The sequence below is a fragment of the Trachypithecus francoisi genome, unplaced genomic scaffold (assembly GCF_009764315.1).
Source record: "Trachypithecus francoisi isolate TF-2019V2 unplaced genomic scaffold, Tfra_2.0 Lachesis_group16, whole genome shotgun sequence".
NCBI classification, from domain to species: Eukaryota; Metazoa; Chordata; class Mammalia; order Primates; family Cercopithecidae; genus Trachypithecus; species Trachypithecus francoisi.
The window spans coordinates 84,593,970-84,620,117 of record NW_022681461.1 but is presented as its reverse complement, the minus strand read 5'-3'; the positions used below and the strand labels follow the sequence as shown (position 1 = coordinate 84,620,117).

Below are 26,148 nucleotides of genomic sequence, written 5' to 3'. Positions count from 1 at the left end.
TTGTTTTAAGGCATGTTCATGCTATACCCATGTTGTTGAGAGCTTTTTCATAAAGGGATGCTGAAATTTATGAATGCTTTTTCAGTATCTCTTGAAATGATTGTATGTTTTTTGTTCTTGATCCTGTTAATGTGATGTATCATATTTATTGAGTTGTGTGTGTTGAACCATCCTTCTGTCCATGAGATTAATCCTACTTGGTCATGGTGAATGACCTTCTTCAGGAGTTGTTTTGCTAGCACTTTGTTGAGGATTTTTGTAACTAGATTCCTCAGTGAAATATTGGCCTGTAATTTTTGCTTTTTTGTTGTGTCCTTGTTTGGTTTTGGTACTAGCATGCTGTTGATCTTGTAGAATGAGTTTGGAATTATTTCCTCCTCTTCAATTTTTTCAGAATAGTTTGAGTAGAATTGGTATCAGTTCTTTAAAAGTTTGGTTGAATTCTGCAGCGAAATTGTCAGCTCCTGGGCTTTTCTTTGATGGGAGACTTTTTGTTACTGCTTCAGTCTTGTTACTCATTATTAGTCTGCTCAGGTTTTCTATTTTTTCATCATTTGATCTTGGTAGGTTGTATACATCCAAGAATTTCTTCTAGGTTTTCCAATTTGCTGGAGTATAGTTGTTCATAATGGCCTCTGTTGATCCTTTGTGGTTCTGTGGTATCAGTTATAATGTCTCCTTTTTTGTTTTTGATTTTATTTATTTGCATCTTCTTTCTTTTTTTCTTAGTTTAGCTAAAGGTTTGTCAATTTTGTTTACCTTTTCAAAAATCCAACTACTCATTTTGTTGATCTTTTGTATTTTATTTTAGTCTCAATTTTATTTATTTCTGCTCTGATATTTATAATTTTTTTCTTCCATTAATTTTGGGTTTTGTTTATTCTTGCTTTTCTAGTTCGTTGAGATGCATTATTTGGAAGTGTTGCTTTTTTGGTGTGTTTATTGCTGTAAACTTTACTCTTAGAACTGCTTTTGCTATATCCCATAGGTTTTGATGTGTTGTGTCTCCATTTTTGTTAGTCTCAAGGAATTTTTAAGTTTCCTTTTTAATTTCTTTATTGACTCATTCATAGTTCAGGAACATGTTGTTCAATTTCCATAATCTGTACAGCTTCCAACATTCCTTCTGCTATTGATCTAGTTTTATTCCATCATGGTAAGAAAAGATACTTGATATGATTTTGATTTCTAAAAATTTGTTGACTTGTTTTGTGACCTTACATGTGGTCTATATTGGAGAATGTTCCATGTGCTATCAAGGAAAATGTGTATTCTTCAGCTGCTGGATGGAATGTTCTGTAAATATTTATCAGGTTCATTTGGTCTAGAGTGTAATTTAACTCCAATTTTTCCTTGTTAATATTCTGTTGTATGATCTGTTCATTGGTGAAAGTGGGATCCTGAAGTCACTACTATTAAAGTATTGCCATTAATCTCTCCCTTTAGTTCTATTAATATTTGTTTTATATATTTAGTTGCTCCAGTGTTGGGTACATATATATTGACAATTGTTATAGCCTCTTGCTGAATTGACACGTTTATCATTATGTAATGACCTTTTTTGTCACTGCTGGAGCTTTGTTAGTTTCTTTTGGTGATGTAATATTTCCCCAAGTTTCACAATCTTTGAATCTTTATTTCGATGCCTGTACATTTAAGGAGGCAGCCATCTCTTCCAGTTTTTGTCGGTGTTGTTTGGTGGTATTAGAACTTTACTTCTAATGTCAGACTTAAACACTGGACTGTTGTTTCTTCCCATGATGGGAAGAACTTAACAGTGAACACTGGAACTAAAACATTGCATTGAACTGAAGTCACTGCCCTGTCATTGTTTTCCCATCAGAGGAAGACTTATAATGGACACCGGAACTTAAATAGTACTCTTGAACTAAATTGATGCCTTTCCATTGTTCTTAATTCTGAGGAAGACTTATCAAGAGCACCAGAGCTCAAAAGCTGCCATAAAACTATATTGCTGCCCTGCCATTGTTTTATAGTCTGGTGAAGACTAAAATGAGCACTGGAACTTAATCCTTGCCTTATAGTTGTTTCCGCGCCAGGAGAGTTCTCCATGTGAGCACATGGAATTTGTGGAAAATCTGGCTAGGGATTCAGGCCTCTCTGCCTGTTGTTTCCCCTGCAGCACTGTAGCATCAGCCAGTCTTGTCAACATGGTGTCTTTGCTGATTAGAGTGACGAGTAGCCTCCAAGATCTGTTCATCAGTTGCTGCAAACAGCGCCCTGCTTTTTGAATCCAACTCACTCCGGGTGGTTCAGTCATATTAGCACTCCCAATAGTTCCCATGGGACAGGGCCAGAGTGGGCTTTTCATGAAGATTCCAGACTGGCGGGGAGAATGAACCTCTACCTCCAATTCTCTCCTCTCATATTGGCAACCGTGGATCTAGGGAAATTCTCTGAGTGGTGTTATGCTGGCTTGAGGGAAGAGTGGTGCAGTCTGAAGTAACTGTTTCTCTTATTGGTTGCAGCTTGTCTCAATTCTGTGGACCTAGGGGATTTCTGTGCTCCTCTTCTGAGTTCTGGTGTATCCAGGGAGGTATTCTTGTTTTTGAATAATTTCTAGCTGTATTTTTGTTGGGAGAGTTTTGCTGGGGAGCTTTCTATTCTGCCATTTTGCTGATGTCACTGATGCATACCAGGGCTTAACCTAGATGTCTTTTATTGACTGCAGTCTAGAAAATGTTCTACCCTTGTCTCTGGAACAAAACACAGTCTCAAACAAGAGTAGTACATTTTATCTGTTCTGTCTCTGAGAGTGCTAATATGGCTGAACCACCGGGAGTGAGTTGGATTCAAAGAGTGGAGCACTGTTTGCAGCAATGGAATAGGGGTTGAAATTTAAATGTGTGGCTAGCTGACATGCAAACCATGAACAGAGTAACACCAATCTTTTAGATTTCCATGACAACTTTTTGGCTACTTCCCTGTTTATTTTCAGCTACAGTACTTCTAAAACACCTTCTATACATTTCCTCCCAACAACCATGGGATGTCAGGAGGGAAGAATTGTTTTGTTCTTCATTTACAGAAAAGGAACCCAAACTCTACAGATTAAGTAGGTGCAGTTGACTGATTATGTTAGTGGCTCCAACTCTTCTCTCCTTTCTGTTTCATACCCTTTGTCATTTCACTATTAGGCTTCTCCCCTCTGGCTCTGGTCCTAGCCATGTGACTTGCCAGTAGTCATTGGAGTGTTAGCAGACATGTTCTAAGAACAGTCTTAGAAAAGTGCTTGCATCTTTGCTTGTGCCATAGCCCTCTGTTATCACCATGAGAAGGACATGCCTGAATGAGTGTGTTGGAGGATAAGACATGTGGAACAGAGCCACATCACCGCAGCAAATTATTGAAGCCACTGTGTATCATCCAACAGCCAACTGATCCCAAAATAGGTAAGTAAGTTTGGACCAGGTCAACCAAACCTGGCAAAATTCGTGAGCTATATATATGCTTTTTGTTTTATGCCAATATCTTATGGTTGTTTGTTTTGCAATATTATTGTAGAAATAGGTGACTGATACAGTGGTGACAACTATACATGAGGATCCAGAAACTAAACCAAGATCTTCTGTCACTAATTCCAGCACTCATGTCATTTGGTCCAGTCTTACCTTTTAGCATTTGCGCATGCTGTTACTGCTGCCTGGAATTCCCAACCTCCTCCTGCTTTTTTTTCCCCTCAAAGTTTGGTTCCTGGGTAAACTGCTATTAAAACTCAGTAAGTACCATCTTTTTTTCAAACCTTCTCTAATCTTACCAAGAGAGAGTTAGCCATCCTTGTGGGTACTATGTTTCCCTTTTATCTATTTTTTATTATTTCACGAATCACAATGTAGTATAAATATTTGTTTACTTGTATGTATTTCTCAAGGAAATATGTTTCTCTGAAGTCTTTTAGAATCCATCATAGTGCCTTATTAATATCTTTGGAATTATATTAATTGATATAAAAATAACATACAAGAAGAAATGAATGATTTCTTAATGAAATGTTTCAGGCATATTTCTGATTTGGTCTTAACTGCCACCTTACTTAGGGTCCTTGGGTCAGGTGATAGGTTCAAGAACAAAGACCCCATTAATATGTAATCTGTATCAGTTGATAATCTCTATGAATAATGCAGAAAATGTCTCTACTCCTATGGAGAAAAACAACACAAAGCAAACCAGAAAAATACAGATAATAAAAAATTAAAGAAAGAAGGGAAAATGATATGATGTGATAGAAAGTCAGGTGGGAAGGCTACTTTTGATAAACAGTGGTCAGGGATACTGACATACTTATTTGATACTCTGGTGAACACATTTATTTTCCTAGTTTTATTGCAGTATTTTAATCTTAACTTGATTACATATTTTTTGTGTGCATTATTCTTTGTATCCTCCACAGACCCTATGCACAGAGAGTAGTTTGCTGGTTGATTTGTTAATCTGAAGATGTATGCAATAAGTCTATTGTGTGTGTGTGCGTGTGTGTGTTTATGTGTGTGTGTGTGTGTGTGTGTATGTGGTCATCTTTTCAGATTTTAAAATTTATGCTACTTGCTTGGAGGGCTATTATAAGTCTGTAAATTTGATAAATAAATTTTGTATTCCTTGCTAATATTTCTGAGCTTCTTCTGAGATTTCCCATTTAAAAATGGCAACAGGCTTTATTTTAAAGATGTATATCAAAGCATAAATCCTGAATGCTATAAATGTTGACTGTAATTCTTCCTAGAGAAGTCAAGGATGCATTTAGTTTTGGCCTACTACAAGTATCAGAAAAAATCACTAGAGTGGGTTGTGAGTCCTTAAACTTGATATAATCTGTCTTTTTCATTCATTTAGTCTCCTATAACTCTGGAATTATAGGCAAAATGAAGAATTTGGATTTAACAAATAATCACAGAACATTTATGCAGGTCAGCTACTGTGCTAACAGATTTTACATACAGTATTTCATAATTGTCTGGGGACAGTGCTATGAGAAGACATAATTTTCATTTCTATTTTTTAGGTGAGGAGACTGAGGTCCAGAGTATAAATAACTTTCCCAGGGTCACAAAACCCAGTTATGGAACACAGACAAAATTCAAACCCAAGGTTTCTGATTTGAAACAGGATTTAGAAAGTTTTGATTCTTTTTTTCCAGCAAATGTTTATCAAGTGCCAGTCTCTGTACTAGATTTTGGAAATAGGAAGGTCATCAAAATAGCATGGGTGGTTCTCATGTGGTGCTTTCCATGACACCCTATGAAAGTCAGATGAAACAGGGAAGAAGAAAAAAGGAATGAAGAAAAAAGAGTGTGTTTGAGGTACTCTCCTGGGACTCTCCTTTTAAAAGAGCAAATTTGCATTAAATTCCCAAGAGAGCCAGTAGTAGGTCCCAACATCCTCGTTCCACCAAAGGTGCTAGCCTCTAGTGATGGAGTTGACTGCCAATGGGTTGACAAGGAATCCCAGGCAGTAAGCCCTGTATAATGCCCTGCATCTGTAGTTTTCATGCTTTCTCCAACTCCCTTGAACTAGGGACACCTTGGACTGGGGCAGCCTAGTTAGCTTTCACGTTTTCCTTCAGGGAAAACTAGTGGAGTAAATATGTCTTTTATGAGGCTTGCTTTTCTATCTGCATTTGGTTTTTTTGTATTCAAACTTTCCTCTAATATGCATAATTGCTGAAATAAAAGGGCTGTGGAGCAGCCATGAATTATGGCTTTTACAAGAATGAACACTACAGTTAATGTTGCAAGACAGCTTCCATTATAATCCTCTGTTTTCACATCCTTGTGATTTTTTTCAGGGGGCTGGGAAAGAGGAAGAATTTTCGTTTGAGCTAAAATTTTCCATGGTTTGACTCAGCCCAAGGAGATTTTTCAAAAATGAAACATTTTCACAAATGTTTCCATTTATTTTTGAGTTATTGTATTTGGAAAATACTGTTCATTTTTACTCCAACTATTATTAATGCATAAAATGTTCCAAGTATGAATGGTTATTAAAACTTCAGTCATCACATGCCACTTGTGTCAGGAATTTCATCTGAGCAAGATTTAAAGTAATTATAATTGCCAAGGACTAGCTTCTTTCTTTTTATAACTATATTAAAGCATTTAGTGTAAAAATGCCTAAAATTTTTCATTATATTCTTAATATCATTGTAATTCTTACTTAGCACAGAGCTTTTCAGAGAGAAAATAAATATTTAGGTTATTCTTACTATTTTTGAATTTATGATGAACTCTAAAGTTACAAAATATATTTCAAAATAATTTCTATACTCATTGAGCTATGTTAATTAAGCTTTTAATTCTTTAGCTTATGTCTGTTTTAAGTGACTCCATTGTAAATTGCACATTGATGAAACTTCAAAAATCTTATTATTTTTTACTTTCTCTGTCCTGTGACAGATAAAATACTTTAAAAAAAAAACGTTGCTTTCTTAGTAAAACCAACTTTTAGGGAGTAGAATGATTAATAATTACTCTAACACCAAAAACCAATTTTTCCTATGTCTAAGAACTGCTATTTAGAACTTTAGGCACATATTTAAGTATTTTGCTCTGTTGGTTGGTGTCTCTACTTTGTTTTCACCTTCCACCTATTATTGATACAGTTTGATATTCTGAAGCATAATCTTTCTTGTATCTATTTTTCATTTTATATGTATGATTGAAAATGTATTTATATTTAACTGTGCTAAAACTTGATTGTATGTGTACCTCATCACTAAGCTGAAAAAATATGGTCAAGTGTAATGCAAATGAAAATTGTATTATCACGGAAAATAATAATATAATTTAATTGTTTGAAATTATATTGAAATATTATTTAGAGATGACTTGTGTGGTTAGGAGCTCTTTCTGGGCTTTTCCATTTGGTGGCAATCTTTGTATTCACCGAAGTGAATTATATCTTTAGCAGGTAAATATTTCACATTGAATAACCTCTTGGTCTCTTTTAAAATTGTGTACCTATTTTTTCATTCAATACAGTGTTTTATTATCTAATCTGATTTTGTCATCTTAATTAGTTACCTTTTGAATGTTATCTTACAGTCTTTGAATCTTAAGTTATTTTTTTTCTTATGACTGAAGATGAGGCATTTTAGAGCAAATGGCTTGATGTTTTATCATTACAAATTCAGTTCTGGTACATACACATGCACATATATATACCTATGCACACACATATCAAATATATATAGGTACTATATTATACAGGCTTTATATTTTCCATTATATATATTATACATAATATATACATGTATGATATACAAATACTCTAGGTTATATATCATATATAACATGTATATCATATATATCTAACATAATGTAAAATTTATGTACATATTTCTTATTGATGTCTAGTCTATGTTATTTTATACAAATTATTTTCTGATTGTTTCCCACTTTTTCCTCTCACGTACCCACACAGCTCTTCCTGTCATTCAGAAGGAGACTGATTTCCTGTGTACTCCCTTCAAGGTCTCTTTTTTTTTCTCATTTACTTTATCTGCGTAGTAAGAAAGAGATTTCCTCTCCTCTTTTCTTTCATAACTTTAATTCGTCATTCAGAATGCATGTTTTCTTCCTCAAGGAGGCCTTCTGACTGTGTTTCTCACATCCACCCCAGTTGGCCAGGTTCCTGTTAATATATTTGGGATAATATTCCATTCATCATCGTAACACTCATCTCATGGCTATAGTCATTTCAGGTCTAGTTCTCTTGCTAAAATGGAAGATTTTGGAAATGGCAGGTAGAGATCTGACTTCTCAGCTATTGTATTCCTAGCCTTTATCTTAATGGCAAACATACAAAATATATATGGTGACATATATATTTATGGAATTGATGGGTGAATGAATTTCCTGCCTGTCATTCTCATTTAAAAAGTAGTTTGTATACTTAAAGTCATTAGTCAATATGACTAGGCATTCAATATAGTTTTTCCTGTAATTGATATAGAGGACAGGTTAATTACCGTACTCACTGGCTGAAAGCATTTCAACAACTTTTGCCCATGGGGAGCTATAATTTCACCTTAAGACATCAGAAACCACTCAAAGATTTCATGTAGTTACCAGAACCTTGGGCTAAAATTATAATCCTGAAAACCTTCGCTGCCTGTTAGTCATTTGGTACATGACATAAAGCAAAATATATTCTGCAATTTTGGACTTCAGTTTGGCTCTCAGTAGATTGACTACTTGGTTTCATATATGACCTGCAAGATATTCAGCTCCTTCAAAGTTAAACCGTCTAAAAACTTGTGGTAATTCACAAGTACTAGATGTGCATTGAACAGTAATTAAGTGAGCATATTATGAATTTCTTATTCTGGTAATTATTCTTCTCAAACTACACTCTCAAAATGCTGAGCAAAGCTTTGAGAGCTGTGAGCATTCCTATCATTGTATGCTTAATATGTTTTTGAATATAGTTTAATATGAGGCAGCACATTGTCCCCAAAATTATGATGGACCTGAAATTAAAACTTGGGTTTAAGTACCAGCTTGATCTTTGGAAAAATCACTTAACTCCTCTGAGCCTCAGTCTCCTCCAACAGCAAGTGCATTTTCTGCTTCCCAAAGATGTAGGGAATGAATTGAGGTGATGAACTGAAAGTGTTTGGGAGGCAATGAAGGACTTTACAAACGATGTGTATCATAATTATTTGTCATATTAGTGAAGCAAAATAGTCATTTTCTAAAAGGATGTAAAAATGAAAAGAAAATAATGGGATTAGGATAAAAATTGTATTTTCAATATGTAACACTTTTTCCACTTACAGCATTCAATTGCAGATGAGAGGCCTGTATAAAAGTGTGCAGATGATAAAATTATGTGAATACGGGGGCAGCACCTTTCATTTCTTCAGAGAAGCTGGGAAGAGTGATTTGTGAACTGATTTACAAAATGTGAAGAGCAGAGTGAGAAATGGGTTAATAATGGTTCAACAAAGAAGCTGATAAAGCTGCTTGCTATCTCCACAGGTAAAGAACAAGGGTAAAAAGACTTGGAAAAGGAATCTTTTCTGAAATTCTTTAGAGGATAGACTGATTTGTGCTGGTTTGGCACAGAGGTAGCATAGGTCAGTTTAGCAGTGGGGTGGGAGAATTCTGGGTGAACAATGAAAAAGATAACTGTGTAGGTCCATTATCCAAGATGTCAACCAGCTGGGCTAAAACTGTAGCTGGCAAACAAGACTCTGAGTCAAAGCATCTACCCAGATGCTGGGAGAAGGCCAGAGCTAAGCAGGATCACAGTATGGAAGTCAATGGAACATTAAGCTTGTTAAGAGGGAATAGAACCAATTATTAGATGTAGTCCTAGAAGATGTAGTCCTAGAATGTCGCAGATTCAAGAGTAAAAGATAGGAGTGGGGCCAGTAGCAGTAGTGATCTGATGTTGGGTCACATGGAAACTGACCTGTAGCTTTGCTTCTCTGGTTGTATTGTACAGAATACACCTAGGGATCGTGTTAAAATGCAGATTCTGGCTTAATAGGTCTAGGGTAGAGCCTGAGATTGGGTCTGAGATTCTACATTTCTAACAAGCTCCTGGAGATGCCAGAACTGCTTGTCCTTGAACCAAACTTCTGAAGAGAAAGGATCCAGATATAGCATCTTAAATTCTCCCTAAGATGGAACAGGATTGGTTCCTGAGCCTTGTTGGGGAAAGACAAGGAAAAGGTCGGTGCTTGAAAATGGGGGAGAAGCAGCCTCACCTATGAGGAGTAGAGAGCGACAGGGATTTGAATCTTGGCAGGAAGCTGTTTCAGCTGCCTTTTTTTTTCTGGTTTCTTCTTCTATAGATCTGATAATTTGTGTCTTCCCCCTGAAATTCATCAAACTGCCCAGTGGTATATATTCCCCTTGTTCTCTATGTAAGCAAAATCATACCGTCTAAATTAGTAACTCATATAGAAAATTAACAGGAGTATCATCTCTTTCAGATAACATTTGTCTTATGTTGAAATGTAAGCAGTATATGTAGGGGCCTTCTGGAGAAAAATTTCTTAATTCCAAGAAATGACTGTTGGGGGTATTTCCAGAATATGTGGCAGGAATAAGATTTGAGATGCCTCTGATATCTTTATATTCTTGTGGTGAGCAACCCTTTTTCATGAGTGCCAATTCAGTAAAACAAAAAAGTTAGTATAATGGTTTTATATGGAATTTTATTATAGATTTATATTTTGTGTAATCTACTTTTTAATTTGATAATTCACAACCTGCTCATTTTCTTTCCTTAATAGTAATACCATATTCCAATGAAGAAATGTACTTTGCTTTGTTTAACCCAGCTACTCTTGGCGACTATAGATTATTTCTAGCCTTTCAATAGTGTAAACAGTATTTCAATGAACAGGGAAGGACTTAATGCTTTGAGCAAATTTATGTGAGTTGAGCATTAGCAGTGCTGAAGGTTGAGTGGAGTAACAATGAAGAGATTTAACAGTGGGAACATTAATTGGCATCAGAGTTCATACTGAGACACTACAGCTTCATTTGGAGATGTCTCACTGCAGGGGAGAAAGAGAAGGAAGGGAAGCTGCCATTTCACAGGGGGTGGTGGCAGGAGAGTGGGGCAGCATCTGAGACTGTCAGCTTGCCACAGTGGTGGTGGATGGAAGACACTATGCAGATAATCAACTCCTCCTTCTTAGTTTATGAAGTATCCAGAGGATATATTCTTGCCACAGGACTTTCTTGGGAGAGGGAGTAGTGATGAGAATGGTGGTGGGGGTGTAGAAGTTATTCCTCCCTGCATCTATGTCTCTTTTGCTTCTTCATCCCAGACTGAATCCTGTACCATTTGTGCAAAGATTCAAATATCACAGCCTTAGCAGCAATCTCTGCCCTTCGATCATCTTTGTGGTGTGAGCAGCTTTTGCAGCCTAAGTCCAGAGGTGAGGAAAGGATTCGTTGGAATAAATCAGGTCGGGGAGAACATTTTTACTGCATGTGTTAATGAAATACTGAGTAGGAATAATTTATCATCAGTTATTGCTGGTTATGAATCCTGCTTTACCTTTTATTAGCTATATGGCTTTGGACAACTCATCTACCTTCTTTTAGCCCAATTTCCTCATCTGTATGGATGTAGTAAAGTTTAAGTGAGGAAAATTCAATACAAAGCAGATAGCATAGTCCCTAGACTATAGCAGGTATATAATACATGTTAACATTATTATTTGTTGACATTGACATTTTTATTTTCTGTTCCTGGAATTATATCTATGGTCTTACCATGAAGTGAAATAAGTCATTTATCACCTTTAGGTTGATAGTTAATCATCATTTAAAACACAAACCATAGGAGATAAATATATACCCATATTCACTTACATTCTTATTTGCCAATTGATTTACTTCCATTAATTATACCCCTTCAGATCATGCACAGAAAAAAATCTAGTTGAAATATAATTTAAGGAAACATTGATAGGTTTTGTTTGGTTGATATTGTTAAAATTTTCTGTTTTCTGGCATTTTCTAGGCAGCAGCTTTCTGATAAAATATCAAACTCACTTCTTGAGCTTGGAAAATATTAATGGATTCTGACAAAATATTCTGAAAGTAAACTATGAATAACATCATATATTTTATATACATGTTATTTGCATATCTATCTATCATCTATCTGTCTGTCTCTCTGTCTCTCTGTCTATCTATCTGTGCAATTGGCTGGAGTAGGCTTGCATTCAGTTGGAATTGAGAAAATTGAGTCCTAACTGGCTGAATTTCCCATATTGAGTTCACAACAGACCTGAACTATGTTAAGATTCTTGGCTTGCCACTGGATACACCAGTGGTTGAATCACACTAGCTTCTGATCTAATTAGTGATCAAAATATCAAGTTGAGGCTAAATCATAAAAATCCAACATTCAACTTAATTTATTTACCCTGTGCCTGTGGAACTAAAGTATGTATATTTTAGACACAAAAGGAGCCCTTTTGGGGGACTGCCTGCAACTTCTTCGCACACAGATAAATATTTATTGAGCATGAAAATGAGGTTCTTCACAGAGCAAATCATCATTAACTTAGTTCTCTCTATTCCAAATGTGAGTCCATTTAACCTACATGAACTTTTAAAGTATTACTAATGTGTCTATGTGAACACAAAGTTAATAGACATGTATGCTGATAATTGTTTATATTTACCCAAGATACATATGTATATAAATACACACATAAATATTTATAGATATTCTATGACATATTCATTGGCATAAAAAGTATGTATCTATGTGTTTATTTATACATAGAAAGTATCTATGTATTGGTATAGCAAATATCTTAATACTTGCTAAGAAGGTTAATAATGTAAACAAGGGTATAAGTCAATTTTCCCTTAATTTAAGAGAAAGGTTGGCAAAAATTTGACCTATTCTCTGCTTGTATTAAAATAAAGGAAATGATCTTAGACATTGATTAAGGCAAACTCAGCAGGGTATCTAATTGAAAACACTTTGCTGTATTTAATATGAATTACTGTATCTATTTAAAAGTAATACAACTGCAGTTATTTTAAAAGTTCTGCAAAGATGCCACCTCAAAATTATTTTAGAAGTAGGTAAGAAAATAAATAAATAAGTTAGTTACATGTATATTTGTTCAGTTTTTGACTTATCAATCTGAATTAGCAAAGCCTTGATGATTTTCCTATAGTTCCTTGAATTGGAGAACATTCAGCAAGGAAAAGAATATACCATTTTCCCTCCCCCAGTTTCCACTAATTGTCATGTAGTATGTGTCTGATCCATGTAAGACCTACTGAATGATTCTAATCCAACTCCATAATATACCACCAGGGATCCAGAACCACCCAGGCTGGGGCAGCATCATCTGTCTTGTGTTCCCTCACAGTGCCTTCCTACTCAAGGATCCTACATCTCTGAGACTTGGCTCCACTATGGGCATCATGGTCTTAGGTGTTATTTGCTTTAATGAAAGTAAATTATATACAGTGATATATGCAAAATACATACAATAATTATATACAATGTCCTGGCTCAAACACTCTGGGTCACCTTTGGACATAATTTCAACTGCAAATGAGAGGTGCTCCTACCCTCTACCTCTATCCTACTGGTGTCATGTTGGCTACGTCTGCGTCAATAGGTGTCACAATCAAGTCCATTTACTTACGCAGTAGTTATCTAAATTTGGAGTTGCCATTTGCTTAGGCCCTAGGAACATGGGTGCGTAAGGAAGATTTAGTCTCTACTCTCATGGAGTTTATAGTCTAGTGGTAGATGGAATCAGAGCTTCAGCTGTATATTTCACATCCATTAACTTCTTTAATCTTCTCACATGAGAAGACACAAGCCATGAGAAGCTGAGTAACTTGCAGAGCTTCGCAAAACTAATATGTAATGGAATCGGACATCAAACAGAGCTGTCCAATGCCAGATTGCCCTTTATATCATACTACATTGCCCCCAACAGGGGTTTTTCACCTATTTGTTCCATAGCATCTAGTATGAGAATAATTTTGAAAGGTCACATCAAAAACATTGATTTCAAAGTAACCACAGCAGATCACTATACTCTTATTCCAGTGAGGCTGCCATTTTTCATTCATTAATCGAATAACATTTACTGAGTATTTACTGTTCACCCAGTACTCTGCTAGGTTCTGAGGATACAGCATTAAGCAAGATAAAGTGGAATGGTTAACAAACAGATTGCATGAAAATTACAGATTGTGTTAAGTCCTAGGAAGGGAATAAAATGGGTAGAAATGAAAATTTGCTTCTGAAAGCCTCTGTGGACAGTATAAGTGTCTTTAAAATGTAAAAATTTTTGCTGTGGGAGTGCTACTCATTGAAGTACTCATCTCATTTGAGGCCGCAGACAGCAGCAGCACATGTGGAGCAAATATTGCTATTGTGATATTGTCACCACTATTGTCTCATGTCTGAATTATTCTCATTCTTACTTGGGTTATTAAGTATTTTCCCATTATATAAATAATACATGAATGTTGTAAAAAATATGAGGTAGAAATAATATAATAAATAAATATTTCCTTAATTATACTGCCCAGATATCAGTGCTGTGATATTTTATATACATTGCATTATATGCATTGCATGATATTTCCTTCCAGTCATGTCCCTTTATAGCATGTACATATGTATATTACAAAATTGAAAATGTAGTATGTGGTTTTGTATCCTGACTTTTCACTTAACATTACATTTTGATTTTTTGACACCTTAAAAGGCTCTTCACTATCATTTCTTCTGGCTGCATTTTATAACATATGGAATATTATAATTTAGTAATTGTGCTACATATTGGATGCTTACATGGTTTCCAAGTTTTTGCTATTTTAAGTAAGGTGGCAGTGAATCTTTGCAATAAGTTGTTGTCCACATACTATAGTATTTCCTTTGGACTGATTCCTAGAAGTGAAAGTCAAGGGTGAAAGGGCATAAACCCTTTTAAGGCTCTTGATCCAAATGGCCAAAATGATTTATAAACCCAGCTTCCCAGTAATAGTGTTTGCTGGCGTTCATCTCAATGTGCTTCCACTAAGGCTGAGAAATATCAATAAAAAATTTCTAATGTGATGGACAAAAATATCTCATTTCTATTTTAATTTAGTATTTCTTTAATTACAAGTATGATTTAAATTTCTTTATTTATTGTTCCATTTATCTGTTTCCTGAATTACTGTTACTATTCTTTATGTATTTGATTTTAACATTACTTATATATACCTTGCTATCTTCCCGAAAAGATTTAAGGCAGCTTAAAGGTTGCATAATATATAAGGTAGCAAAAATTAAAACAGAGTGAACTAAGAAAGAAAATACAAAGTCAGGAATGATGCTTAAAATGCATACCACAATGACAATTAATCTGTTTTTAATAGGCAAGAAATTTGTCTCCAAACTCCTCTCTATAAGTTAGCTCAGTAAGGGAATCTTGTCACTTACCGTGTTCACCTTGACGATGGGGGGGATGATTGTTCAAGATAAATATAATTATTAGTATTAAAATACGACAAGATTTTAACTATTGTTACTATTATTTTGTGCCCCTTAGGTGTCAGACACTATGTAAGGTGCTTTACTTGAATTATTTCATCTAATCTCTATAACTATTTAATGAAGGTGGGAGTACTATATTAACTTCATTTAATATAGTGCTTGGCATGTGGGAAATGGTCAATAAATATTAGCTTTTCTTTTATTATTACCAATATTAAGCATTTCAATATCTAGAAAAGTAAATACCTTGAGCCTTTTTGAAAAGATTAATGTTAATATCTTATATGTACATATATTAATGTATGTTTTTAAAATATTAATCAAAGAAACAATAAAGTCCTTTGGGATTTTGATTGGAGTTGCTTCAAACCTGTAAACTAATCAAGGAATTTTGACATCTTTATGTATTCAGTCTCCCAACTTGGTAATATGGTAGTTGTTTTATCCCAACTATCTTTTATGTGTTGGTACATTAACAAAATTTTTCTTTTAACCCAATTTTTATAGAGGACATTTCCATGATCTATCATGAACTTTTGTTGCTACAGTGAATAGGATATTTCTCCTATTATGTTTTCTATTTGGCAGTACATGGAGCCTGTAGGAAGTACAGCGCTTCCTACAATATGACATTCTTTGGATTTTTCTTCTTCTGAGAAATGGTTTCTCTAGAATGTCTAGTGATCAAAACCTTCTATCTTGTTACTTGTCTGACTCTCATTCCCATTTTCCTGGATTTCCAATGTCATAGTTGATGAGACAGTTGCACTCCCCTCTCTCTAACCTTGGGGGTTCTGAACATGCAGCTCCATCACCCTAAAATGCTCTTCTTTAACGTCCTCATCAACTTCCCTTTAACTCATTTGTCTCATTCAGATCTTAGCCAGACCTTCTTTCCCCATTCAGATCAGGTCACCCTGCCAGGCTCCTAGATTATGCTGTATTTTAGTTCTCAGTAACTTAGCATGGCTTAAATCAATCATTGACTAATTTATGTACTCCCTTGATTAATGTCTTTCTGTCCTACTAAATTCCATGTTGCAAGGACAGTGTCTATTTTGCTTACTCTTAAATTCCCAGGCACCTCGCATGGTGCTTGGGCTAGAAGTTGCTGTTATTGGATGAATTAAGAAAGAGTGAATGAGTGGTTTGGTGTAATTCAGTTTCTTTTCCCTCACCTAAAATTCTATTTTCAGTGTCTTGTTTCCCTCGGAGTTATGGCATCCTTCCCTTCTTCATGGCCAGCTTTTATTATATGAATTCATATGTTTTATTGGGCAGCCACAAGCTGTTATATGAAGATCAATAAAGGTGGTTTTTCTTATTGTGGGAAATGCTTCTTATTTCCTACTAGGGCTATGCCAATGTCCTTTGCTTTAATATTTTTGGTTAAAGTTTGTCCTTGCCCTCACAGCATGTCTATTTAATTTTTAATATTTACTTGAATGTTCGCCAGGACAGTGTTTCTAAAACAGTACTGTCATTTGCCTGTACAACAATGACACTAGCTTCCTATTCCCTCTACAGAGCTGAATTTTTCTTTTTCTTTTTTTTTTTTATTAGATACTTCTCAGGGCTAAAGGGGGGAGAAGCTGGAAAAGAAGTACTAGAAAGTCCACTAAAATCAGCAAATAGCTACTTTTGATGTATCCTTTCAGCTGGGCCAGTTCAACTCCATATGGGGAAGTGGAGCTTCATTTTCAGTGAACTTTATGTTCTGTTATTTTCTCATCCCATCTTAGATGCCAGCAGAACAGATGCCAATGGTTGAAAGGTCCTTTGAGTGCCCAGATTCACTCCTTAGACCGCAGACCCAAAGAGAGACCTCACTGGATAAAAATGCGGCTGCAGTTTCTATCCACTTGTCAATCATCCCCAAATGCTAAAATGACATGATTTGGATGATGAGGTAGTAGATGCTTGCTTCCATCTGTCTACTTTATTTTCTGCATTCTCTATAATGAATAGTACTATTTTACATTGAAGACATATCCAAACAAGTTCTATTAAATGTATCACTCATAAATTCCCGCTTTCACGGACTCATGCTTCAAGAGCCCACCTACTCTGAAGCATGGAGCTTGCTTCCCAGATGAGTTGATAGGAGGCCGTGAGAAGCAACATATGTTACTTTTAGTGTAAAATAAATTATTCTAGCAAAAAGAGTTAAGTGAGGATAGAATCATCTTCTTGAACCTCATTTGCACAGCAGGCCAGTTCCTCTCCCTTGGGGTTATCTGCAAGAGCAGCCAGCAGCAAGATTATTTTTTCTTCCGACCCCCTATCAGGAAAAAAAAATTTCAACCTCCTGTGGCTGCTGCAACATGCAGTGAATCATAAATTTGTCTTTCTTGCACAGGCTTTTACTTTTAATGTTATTTCTGATTCAAAGCAGTTGGTTAAAGCCAATGAATCTCAGCCCTAAAATGGTGATAAAATATTCACCCTCTTAATTCTTAACAGTTTTATTAATTGTGTTAAATGTATAGCCAACATTGTAAACAATTATGATCAAGAAGAAAAATGGAGCTATTACATCCATTGTACGTTATCTGCTATCAGGGTTACAGATATGTAGCCAGGACTCAACCTGCAGACAGATGGTGTATAAATACAGAGGATCACAAATCTTACCTTTTAAGTCAATAGGTTTTTCATCTGAACATATTTTCCCATAGAAATATTTTGTAAGTGGTGTTTAGATTCCAAGACTAATACCAAAAATAAGCCTAAATTTTAAACTAGAAATATAAACTGTTTACACAAAAGTAAGAAAACACTGTTATTATAATTTAAAATATTGTATGCAACAGAAATGTAGGTTTAAGAAAATAGTAGATAGAACTTTGGGGAGTTTAATTTTTAGATTTGGGGTGCCTGGATAGCCTCGAAGAGGTAAAAGCATCAATTCCGTGGAGCACATTTCTTAGTAAAATTCTTCTGCTATTTTTGAAGTTTCAGGGCATGCAATTATAACAGAAAGATTGAGAGATTATCTCAAGATAACCAAGGAAGAGTTAAAGGAGGAAAGGAGGCAGGTGTTCAAGAGCATTAATGGGGAGGCACAGGAAGATTTGCCTGAGATGAATTAACTGAGGTGAGTTTTGTGTAGCGAAAACGGGATGGAAATGGCAACATGGTATAAGGGGAACCATCCTAATATCCAGCAGATAAAAGGATATGAAGAGAAATAAAGCAGATAGTAAGTCAGTGGTGGAAGAATCTTTAGCATGTGGCCGTTACTCCATATAAAATGTCACCTCCCATTGAGATTGGGGGAATTTTCAGCTTACAGCAGAAAAACAAATGTCCCAAGAGGACCACAGAGATCTGTGACTTCTCCATAAGCACTACATTCTCCCTGATTAAAACTAAAATGCTATGAGAGTGAATTTGAAAAGTGAAAATGGAATTTTGAAAAATACTCAAAAAATTAAATCATATAAACCTATTACTTTCAATGGCAAAAACTGCAATTACTTTTGCACCAACTTAATGGTTTCATCAGACATTAAGACACACGCATGTGTGCATGCATGCTAATTCTCATGGTTTGTTCTGGGCATGAATCTGCCTCTATTTTTTTCTGATAACCACTGACAAGAAGGTAGGCATAGCAGGTAGGATGATTCCCATATTCACCTCAAAAAATTAAAATTCAAACTATAGAGTGGTGTTTGGGGACCTGCATGAATTCATGAGTCACCTTTCCTCTTTATCTTTCACCTCATCTCTCCACAAATTCTATACACCAATGTCCTGGGACTCCTTATTCATGGTGCGTTCCTTCAAACAGAAAGTTTTATCCCCATCACCTTCTCCCCTGGGGATCTCATACTCCCCTAGGGCTTTAATAAACAGTATTGCCTCCCTCTGCCAGGATTCTTACTAGCTTCAATCTCTCTCTTGAACTCTGGCTCCATGTTTCCAAGTGTCTGTTGGATTTAACATAAATATTCAAAACCGATTTAAAAATGCCATGTATGCTATAGAGCTGGAGGCCATTATCCTTAGCAAACTAACACAGGAAGGGAAAACCAAATACTGCATGTTCTTTTTTATAAGTGGGAGCTAAGTGATTAGAACTCACAGACACATAGAGTGGAACAACACACACTGGGGCCTATAGGAGGGTAGAGGGTAGGAGGAGGGAGAGGTTCAGGAAAAACAACTAATGGGTACTAGCCTTAATCCCTGGGCAAGGAAATAATCTGTATGACAAACCCCCATGACAGAAGTTTACCTATATAACAAACCTGCACATGTACCCCTAAACTTAAATGAAAAGTTTAAAAAGTGTCATGCATGAAACTGAACCGACTGCCATATTTTCTAGCCTGTGAACTGTTGTTTCTCTGCTTCCTTGAATGTACCAGCATCTTCTCAGACACTCAGGCCTGCAGCTCTGAAGGTGTGACTCTTGGTTGCCTCTCCCAACCAATTAATTGCCAAGTCCCGCTGATTGGCAATATTTCTCACATCCTTTCTTCAGTGACCAAATCTGTATCAGTGACCAAAGCTATAATTTCAGCTCTGTTCATTTTCTTTCTCTTGTAATCTTGTTTACCTGCTGCTGAAGCAGCCATCCTAAATGGATACCACTATACTGTGCTATTCTATTGTTCAAAAATGGCCATGGATCTATACTGAAGTTCACTCTTCTTAGCCTGACATCAAAGATCCTCTGTTATCTCAATTAAGCTTACTTTTTCCAGACTTGGATCTTACCTCCTTTCTCTCCTTAACCTATGTTGTAGCTAAATTGGATTCCTCATATCTTGCCTGTGCTTTATACTTCATATTACCTATATACTTTATACTATATACCTATATACTTTATATTATAAGGAGCAGAATGAATTACTTGGAGGTAATACATTATATTATAAAATAGGTAATATATACTTTATAGGTAATATAAAGAATTACCTCCAAGCAATTCATTCTGCTCCTTCACTTAGGATGTCCGTTTCTCCTTCCTGGACACACATTCTGAATTCTTCCTATTCTTTAAGAATAGGCACAAATATTACCTTACTAATTAAACTTTCTTCTATTGTGATGAGTTGAAGGTGATCCTTCTTTCCTTGAACTTGGACAGTATTTCATCTGTTGCTAAACTTTGGCATATTTATAACCTTCTAAGTTGCTTCTCCTTTTGTTTATATCTTTTCTTCCTTAATTGATTGAAGTCAAACAATCTGACTCACTTACCTCTGAATTGCTCTACACCATTTAGTATAAGAAATGGTATAGGCCCTCCTTAGGGAATTTAGCATTAATAGGAGAGAAGAGCACTCATGTGAGTAACTACCATATAATAAGAGTACATTCTGAGTGACTGAGGGATGGAAATAATTTTTATCTTATATCTCTGTTTCAGAGTGAGGACATTCTGTAGTGTCCTCAGAATGACGACGTCCTCAGAGGACGACGTGTTTGGATGAAAACTAAAAAATTCTGCCACAACAATTATTCCTCCTAAGTCCCGGGGTCAAGCATTGCTTAGCTAAGGAATCTGGGTGTCTTTTTATGGACAAAAGTGAACCTACAAAAGAGATATTTTAACATAGAAACAACACAAGTACACACATATACATTTTTAGGAAACTTCATGGAAATTCATTTATTATCTCAAATTGAAAATAGTTGAGATTTAGGTTTGTCCCATTTCATTAAGAACTCACTAGTTGTCATGCAAAGTTGACTTTGTCCAGTTCTGCTGGCTTTGTCTTGTGGACTGGGTTAGCCTTATAAAAAATTTCACCTCTTTATTCTGGTGGAGTCAGAGATGAAATGATTATTTCTTTTTGCTTAAAAATAATTTTACTGCTGCATATAGCTTGTCTTTGTATTTTTAGTTTTTAATACTTTAGCATAATCACTGTTACAGCTTTTTCATGCATACCATCCCTGGCTTAATTTTGGCAATCACTGCTTCTGATAAATGAAACTCTAGTTAGTATTGTGTTCATCTTTTTACATAAGATAATGGCCTGAAATCTCCACAACAGGCGTATATGAGATTTTTTTCTTTTTACTAGATCAGACTAAATACTTTTAATTTTGAGCTAATAATTTAGGAGTCACTTTGTTGAGATTCTCACAAACAATCTAAGTTTCTAGTCAGGCTGAAAACCTTCAGAAGATTTACAGGACTCCTGGGGCGAAGAATAAACAAAGGCTGCTGATGCTAGTGCAGAATGTGAATGCAGAAGCATCACCAACATCTCCCTTTAGGGTGATGCGTTTATTTATGCTAATGATTTTATTTGTATTCACTGAATTCCAGCTCCTAACATAAAGCCCTGAGTATTCATTGAGAAGTTACAAAATTTCTTGCCTAGTCAGTGAGGCATTGTTGGCTGAATCCTCTCATAAGGTTCATGTCACTTATCAGGAGGTTTGCAATAAAAGGGTCAAATTTCTTACATTCTTTTGGTTGCAAAACAGGACTTACATCCAGTTGAAACCATCTATGAAAAACCTTTAAAGCTGCCACCAGCCCTCTGGGGCATTCTATCATTTAATAAAGATAGCTACAAATGTCCTACTTGTTGATGCCCTATGAAATTAATTTTAAAATTTTAACAGTAACATAGTAAATAGTTCAATACATTGAGACTTGGTGTGACAAAGGGCATTTGGAAAAGCATGTGAATGTTTTATAATTTGAAAGGCTCAGCTTAGCTCCAGATGCTTTAAACATGGTATGTCCTGAGTATACCTGCTGAATTGAACTTTTCTCCAATCTTTGCTAAATGTATCCTATATATTGGAATGCACTGCAGCTTCAGAGCTGCATTCTGTTTCCCGTCAGGACGGCAGTACTCCCTCGAGCTCTGTTTTAATTGCCTTGGTCCTTGACAGTCCCCTCCTCTCTAGTCCTATTGGGCTGGACTAATTTTCTCTACCCCAGATCACTTAGAGGGGCCCTAATTCAATCCAGAGAGAACATGGACATGACTGTCCTTACCTAAGTATTACCTGCTTTGGCTGTTTACCTGCACTATACACTTCCTCTTTCTTCTACCCTTAGGGTCAGATGTCTAGGATATCAAGGGTACCCTGGATAGACAAAATCTTCTTGAACGTCCTTGGACTGCTGGCACTCTCCCTTCTATGCAAGGTAGTCAGCTGAACAGCTCTCCTTATTCTATAGACCTTAGCTAATTCTGCCATCTCAGTTAGTCCGATACTGCTTGTTCTATACTCAGTGAGTTCCCTAGCAGTTGACTTTGGTGCTTATAATAAAATTTAATAATTTCCATTGTATCATGTTTTACTGATGAAAAAGATTCTTTGCTATTTAAAATATGGATCTTCTAATTTATTAATTCCCAAGATAAGTAATTAATCAGTTTTTAAGGTGTGCTTTGGGTGAAAATACCTTATAAGACCATTCCCTGATAGGTGTGCTATCAGATGGTCAAATAATACAAGGAAAAGATGCATTAATAGATATTTCTATCAGAAAGACCTACTCTAGAAAAGACACCCCCTGAAACTTCTCAGTCTTTTTGTTTCATTTATGAAACAAACAATGAAATATTTAGTTCAACCAGGCAACAGACTTTTGAACTAGCCACTATACTTGGCTGAGAGAATATTCTTGTGTTAGATGGAAGAACATAAGCATACTACAGCAGAAGATACAACATATGGAATTATAATGGACAATCAAGAAAGCTAAAGTAAAACGAAGTATTACCTTGGGATCATGTATTCCAGAAAGCTCTTCATAGATCTTCTCACCTACCATGACAGCAGCCAAGTTTGCCGTGTATGTGGAAAGGCAAAACATACAGAAAATGGCCCAAAGGTTCATTAGAAACCTTCCAGTCCAACATTTTGGAGGTTTGATGGCCACCGTTCTGCCAAACAAGAGGGCATAACAGACGTTCAAGGCTGAAGAAAAGGAGAAGACTTTACTTCTATTTCGCCCCTTGGGAGTCAAACCAAATGGACTCTTCCATTCATACAGAGTGAGGAAGATGGCAGTGATGTGCAGAGCCACAAAAATCCCCAGCCACATTGTCCAGTGGAGTGGCCACATGAAGGCTCCAATGGGAGCTGCTGTATCTCGGGTCCTCACTAAGATGCCCAAGCTGGTAGAGAAGAAAGGGCTGGTGAAATCTATCACCTGGCTCCGTGCAGTATTGATGCTAAAGGAAGTGACTGCCATGTGGGCAGTCCCACTCAGGAGATCACCCACTAGCCCAGTCCAGTGCCCATTTTTCCAGGCTCCATACTTTCCATCCCCTACAATATAGAGATCGAAGTCAAAGTTCATGTCTTCTGCTATCTTTTCCAGCAGATCAATGCAATAACCATAGCAGCACTTCTTGAATTTAATGGGCACTGTATCATTACTGCTATGGAGGCTGCTAAAAAGACTGTCCAATGTGGAAGCGTCATTAGTCATGGGGTTGAGACAGAGTTGGCCTGCAGGGCACAAGCCTTCATCATCTACCTCCCTTGTGAAGACAAAAGGATGCTCAATCAGGGTAACCACTCTCAAGTGTAGCTTACTTGGATGTTGGAAGTGGGTTTTGTGTCTCTGGGCCTGCTCTGGCCATATTCCATAGTCCGTGACAATCTTTCCCGCCTGCCAGCTGCCCAAGCGTGTCCACATTGGCTTTCCCATGGGGTCATGTTGAAGATTCCAGATGAAAAAGTTGTTTTCTGAGCTGATGATGGTGGAACCTTTTACTCTGATGGAACCACTGAGGCCTCTGAAAGTGGTATTGGCTAGAAACCTGGGAAAGAGGAACAAAGGCAAAAACTAAGAAACAGAAGTGAGGCCAAAGATAGGAAGCAGTGTTCATCTTTGCTTCCCTGTCTTAATAAAAATAAATTTGAATTTTTATTTAAAAAGATAGTGCCTATAATTTCTTTTGATGTTAATAAGCTGGACTCATTCTCTATAAGAGTGAAGTCCTACTGCATTAAGTAAATGAGATTTCACTCTCAGGTTCTAATATTCTAGCCAGGTGCTTGACTCTTATTCTTACTCCAAATGTTTTAATTCCTAGTTAAGAGATGTGTTAACCATTTTCTGCTGTAAACTGTTAATTGTATATTCTCACAACTTTTCAAGCTATGGAGGTTTTCAGCACCTTTAACATATCCTACTTCTATTGTTGACTATGTTCAATTGTAACTACATCTTCTATGTATCTATGTATCTATCTATCTAGATATTTGGCACAGGGAATCAGATTAAAAAGTGTGCATATACTTTAATAATTGCTTAAACACTGCATTCATAACATCAGAAAATAGCCAAATCTTGTTACCAATATTTCTTCTTGTAGAATGAAATCAATTAACGTTATCTGTCCCCATGAGGCTAGTTGAAGCTGCATGTTGGATCTCATCCATGGAACAAAGAAAAAGATGATAAATCAACTGCAGTTTTAAGGATAGCCTCAGGCTAGCCTCCCTCCAAGTCATTAGAGAGAAACAATTGACCCTGGCTCTAGAGAGAGCTTATGCCAGAAGCCAAAGAAAGGAAAATTACCAACTGATTCCTAACCCTGTGAACTAGGGCACTTACCATATATGTTCTGATATGGACTAGACAGAAAACTAGACTAATATGGCTTGGTCATAGCCTCTGTCTTTCTTGAGTCTGGGAAGATTAGACAATAAGTGGTAACATATAAGCTTGTGGCATCTTAATGACAGCCTTGGGTTGGAATAAAAGCCCAGGCTTTAGCATCAGATCCACTGCCATTTGAATATTGGCCTAGCCACCTGCTAACATTGCCCTTGAACAATTTACTTAACTCTATACTTTAGTTTTGTCACCAGCAAAATAGAGAAAAGAAAATACTTCTTTCATTACAAGAGTTGGAAATAATTTATGTAAAGCACAGGCTACATCTAACATGAAACAAATATTCCAGATATAATAGCTCTGACTTAATGTTATTCAAGTTTTTTCAGTCAAGGCTGTCTCCAGGTTAGTTTCTCCAAGAATTTTAATAAAATTTTAAAAGTTGGAAACACAAAGTATTGCATTATGATAAATCCATGGCAGTTATTCAAGATACATTTCAAATTAAAAGAAATTAAATTGAAATGTAGAGTGGAACACAGTATTTTGAAAAATCAGATGATATAAGTGTAGGCTCTTAGCAAAACACATTCACCCATTGCCCGTCACAAATATTACTCCATAATTTACAAATGCAAATAGAAGTAATAAGACATTACGTTACCACAGAAGGGACATAGAAAAATCAGAAAGTGTGAAGTACGTACTAATTTTCATTAGAGATATAAATGTAAATCACATTTGAAGATGCTACTATCTATAAATGCAGTGAAACTATTCATTTTGGAAGATTGCGTGTAATGGTAATTATTCATGCTAGTACTCCCCAGTGGGACTCTACCACTTAAATTCTATTTTGCAACAAGTAATGAAGTCTCAGCTATCTTAGACTTTGAAATAGTTTTCTGCTTCTTTAGAGAAGGAGCCAAATCTTTAAACTATACAGATTAATCAATGGATAATTACCTAGGTACTATAAGGGAAAGCTGATACACTTGTTTATAAGAAATCTACTTTTAGATTTGTTAAAACACACACATACACACACTTGCTGATATAGGAAATAGACTGTTAATAGTAAGTAGGTTAATTTCTTCTGGTCAATTTACTGATCAGGAAAGTAAAGAGGAAGTTGTGGAAAGAGGAATACTTGGTTATTTTAAGAATGTTTGAGACTTAATGATTATAGATTCTTAACTGGATGGACCCTTGAGAGACTACTTTGACTAAATATATACTTAAACCATCTCAGAAAAAGGCACTAGAAATCTCCAGAAAATTTCCAGAGATTACACAACTCCATCATTCCAGTAAAACCTACTCCTGATTATTGGTATTAAATAACATTTAAGATGTCCATGATAGAGGGACAAGGCCTAATTGTCTTCGAGCCAGTCATTTTCCAAAGAAGGCAAATCAATAGGGACCTGAATGTCTCCAGTTTTCCCAGCCCAGAAAACTCAATGCTTATTTCACTACTGGCTCCAAAAAATTGGGTCCCAGAGAATCACCATTTATGACAGATTATTTGTGCCTGTTTCATTTTTAGTCTTACAATAAGGGTGAATCAA

The 26,148-nt window shown here is 36.0% G+C and overlaps 1 protein-coding gene across 3 annotated transcripts in view; it reads right to left on the bottom strand.

Annotated features, from left to right (window-relative positions):
- GRIN3A (glutamate ionotropic receptor NMDA type subunit 3A) overlaps positions 1 to 26,148 on the bottom strand; it is a 172,733-nt gene that overhangs the window by 76,795 nt on the left and 69,790 nt on the right. For all 3 annotated transcript variants that reach the window (XM_033237934.1, XM_033237936.1, XM_033237935.1), the window contains exon 3: positions 22,727 to 23,774. In XM_033237934.1, the coding sequence (XP_033093825.1) occupies positions 22,727 to 23,774 (1,048 nt within the window). The remainder of the gene's footprint in view (positions 1 to 22,726; positions 23,775 to 26,148) is intronic.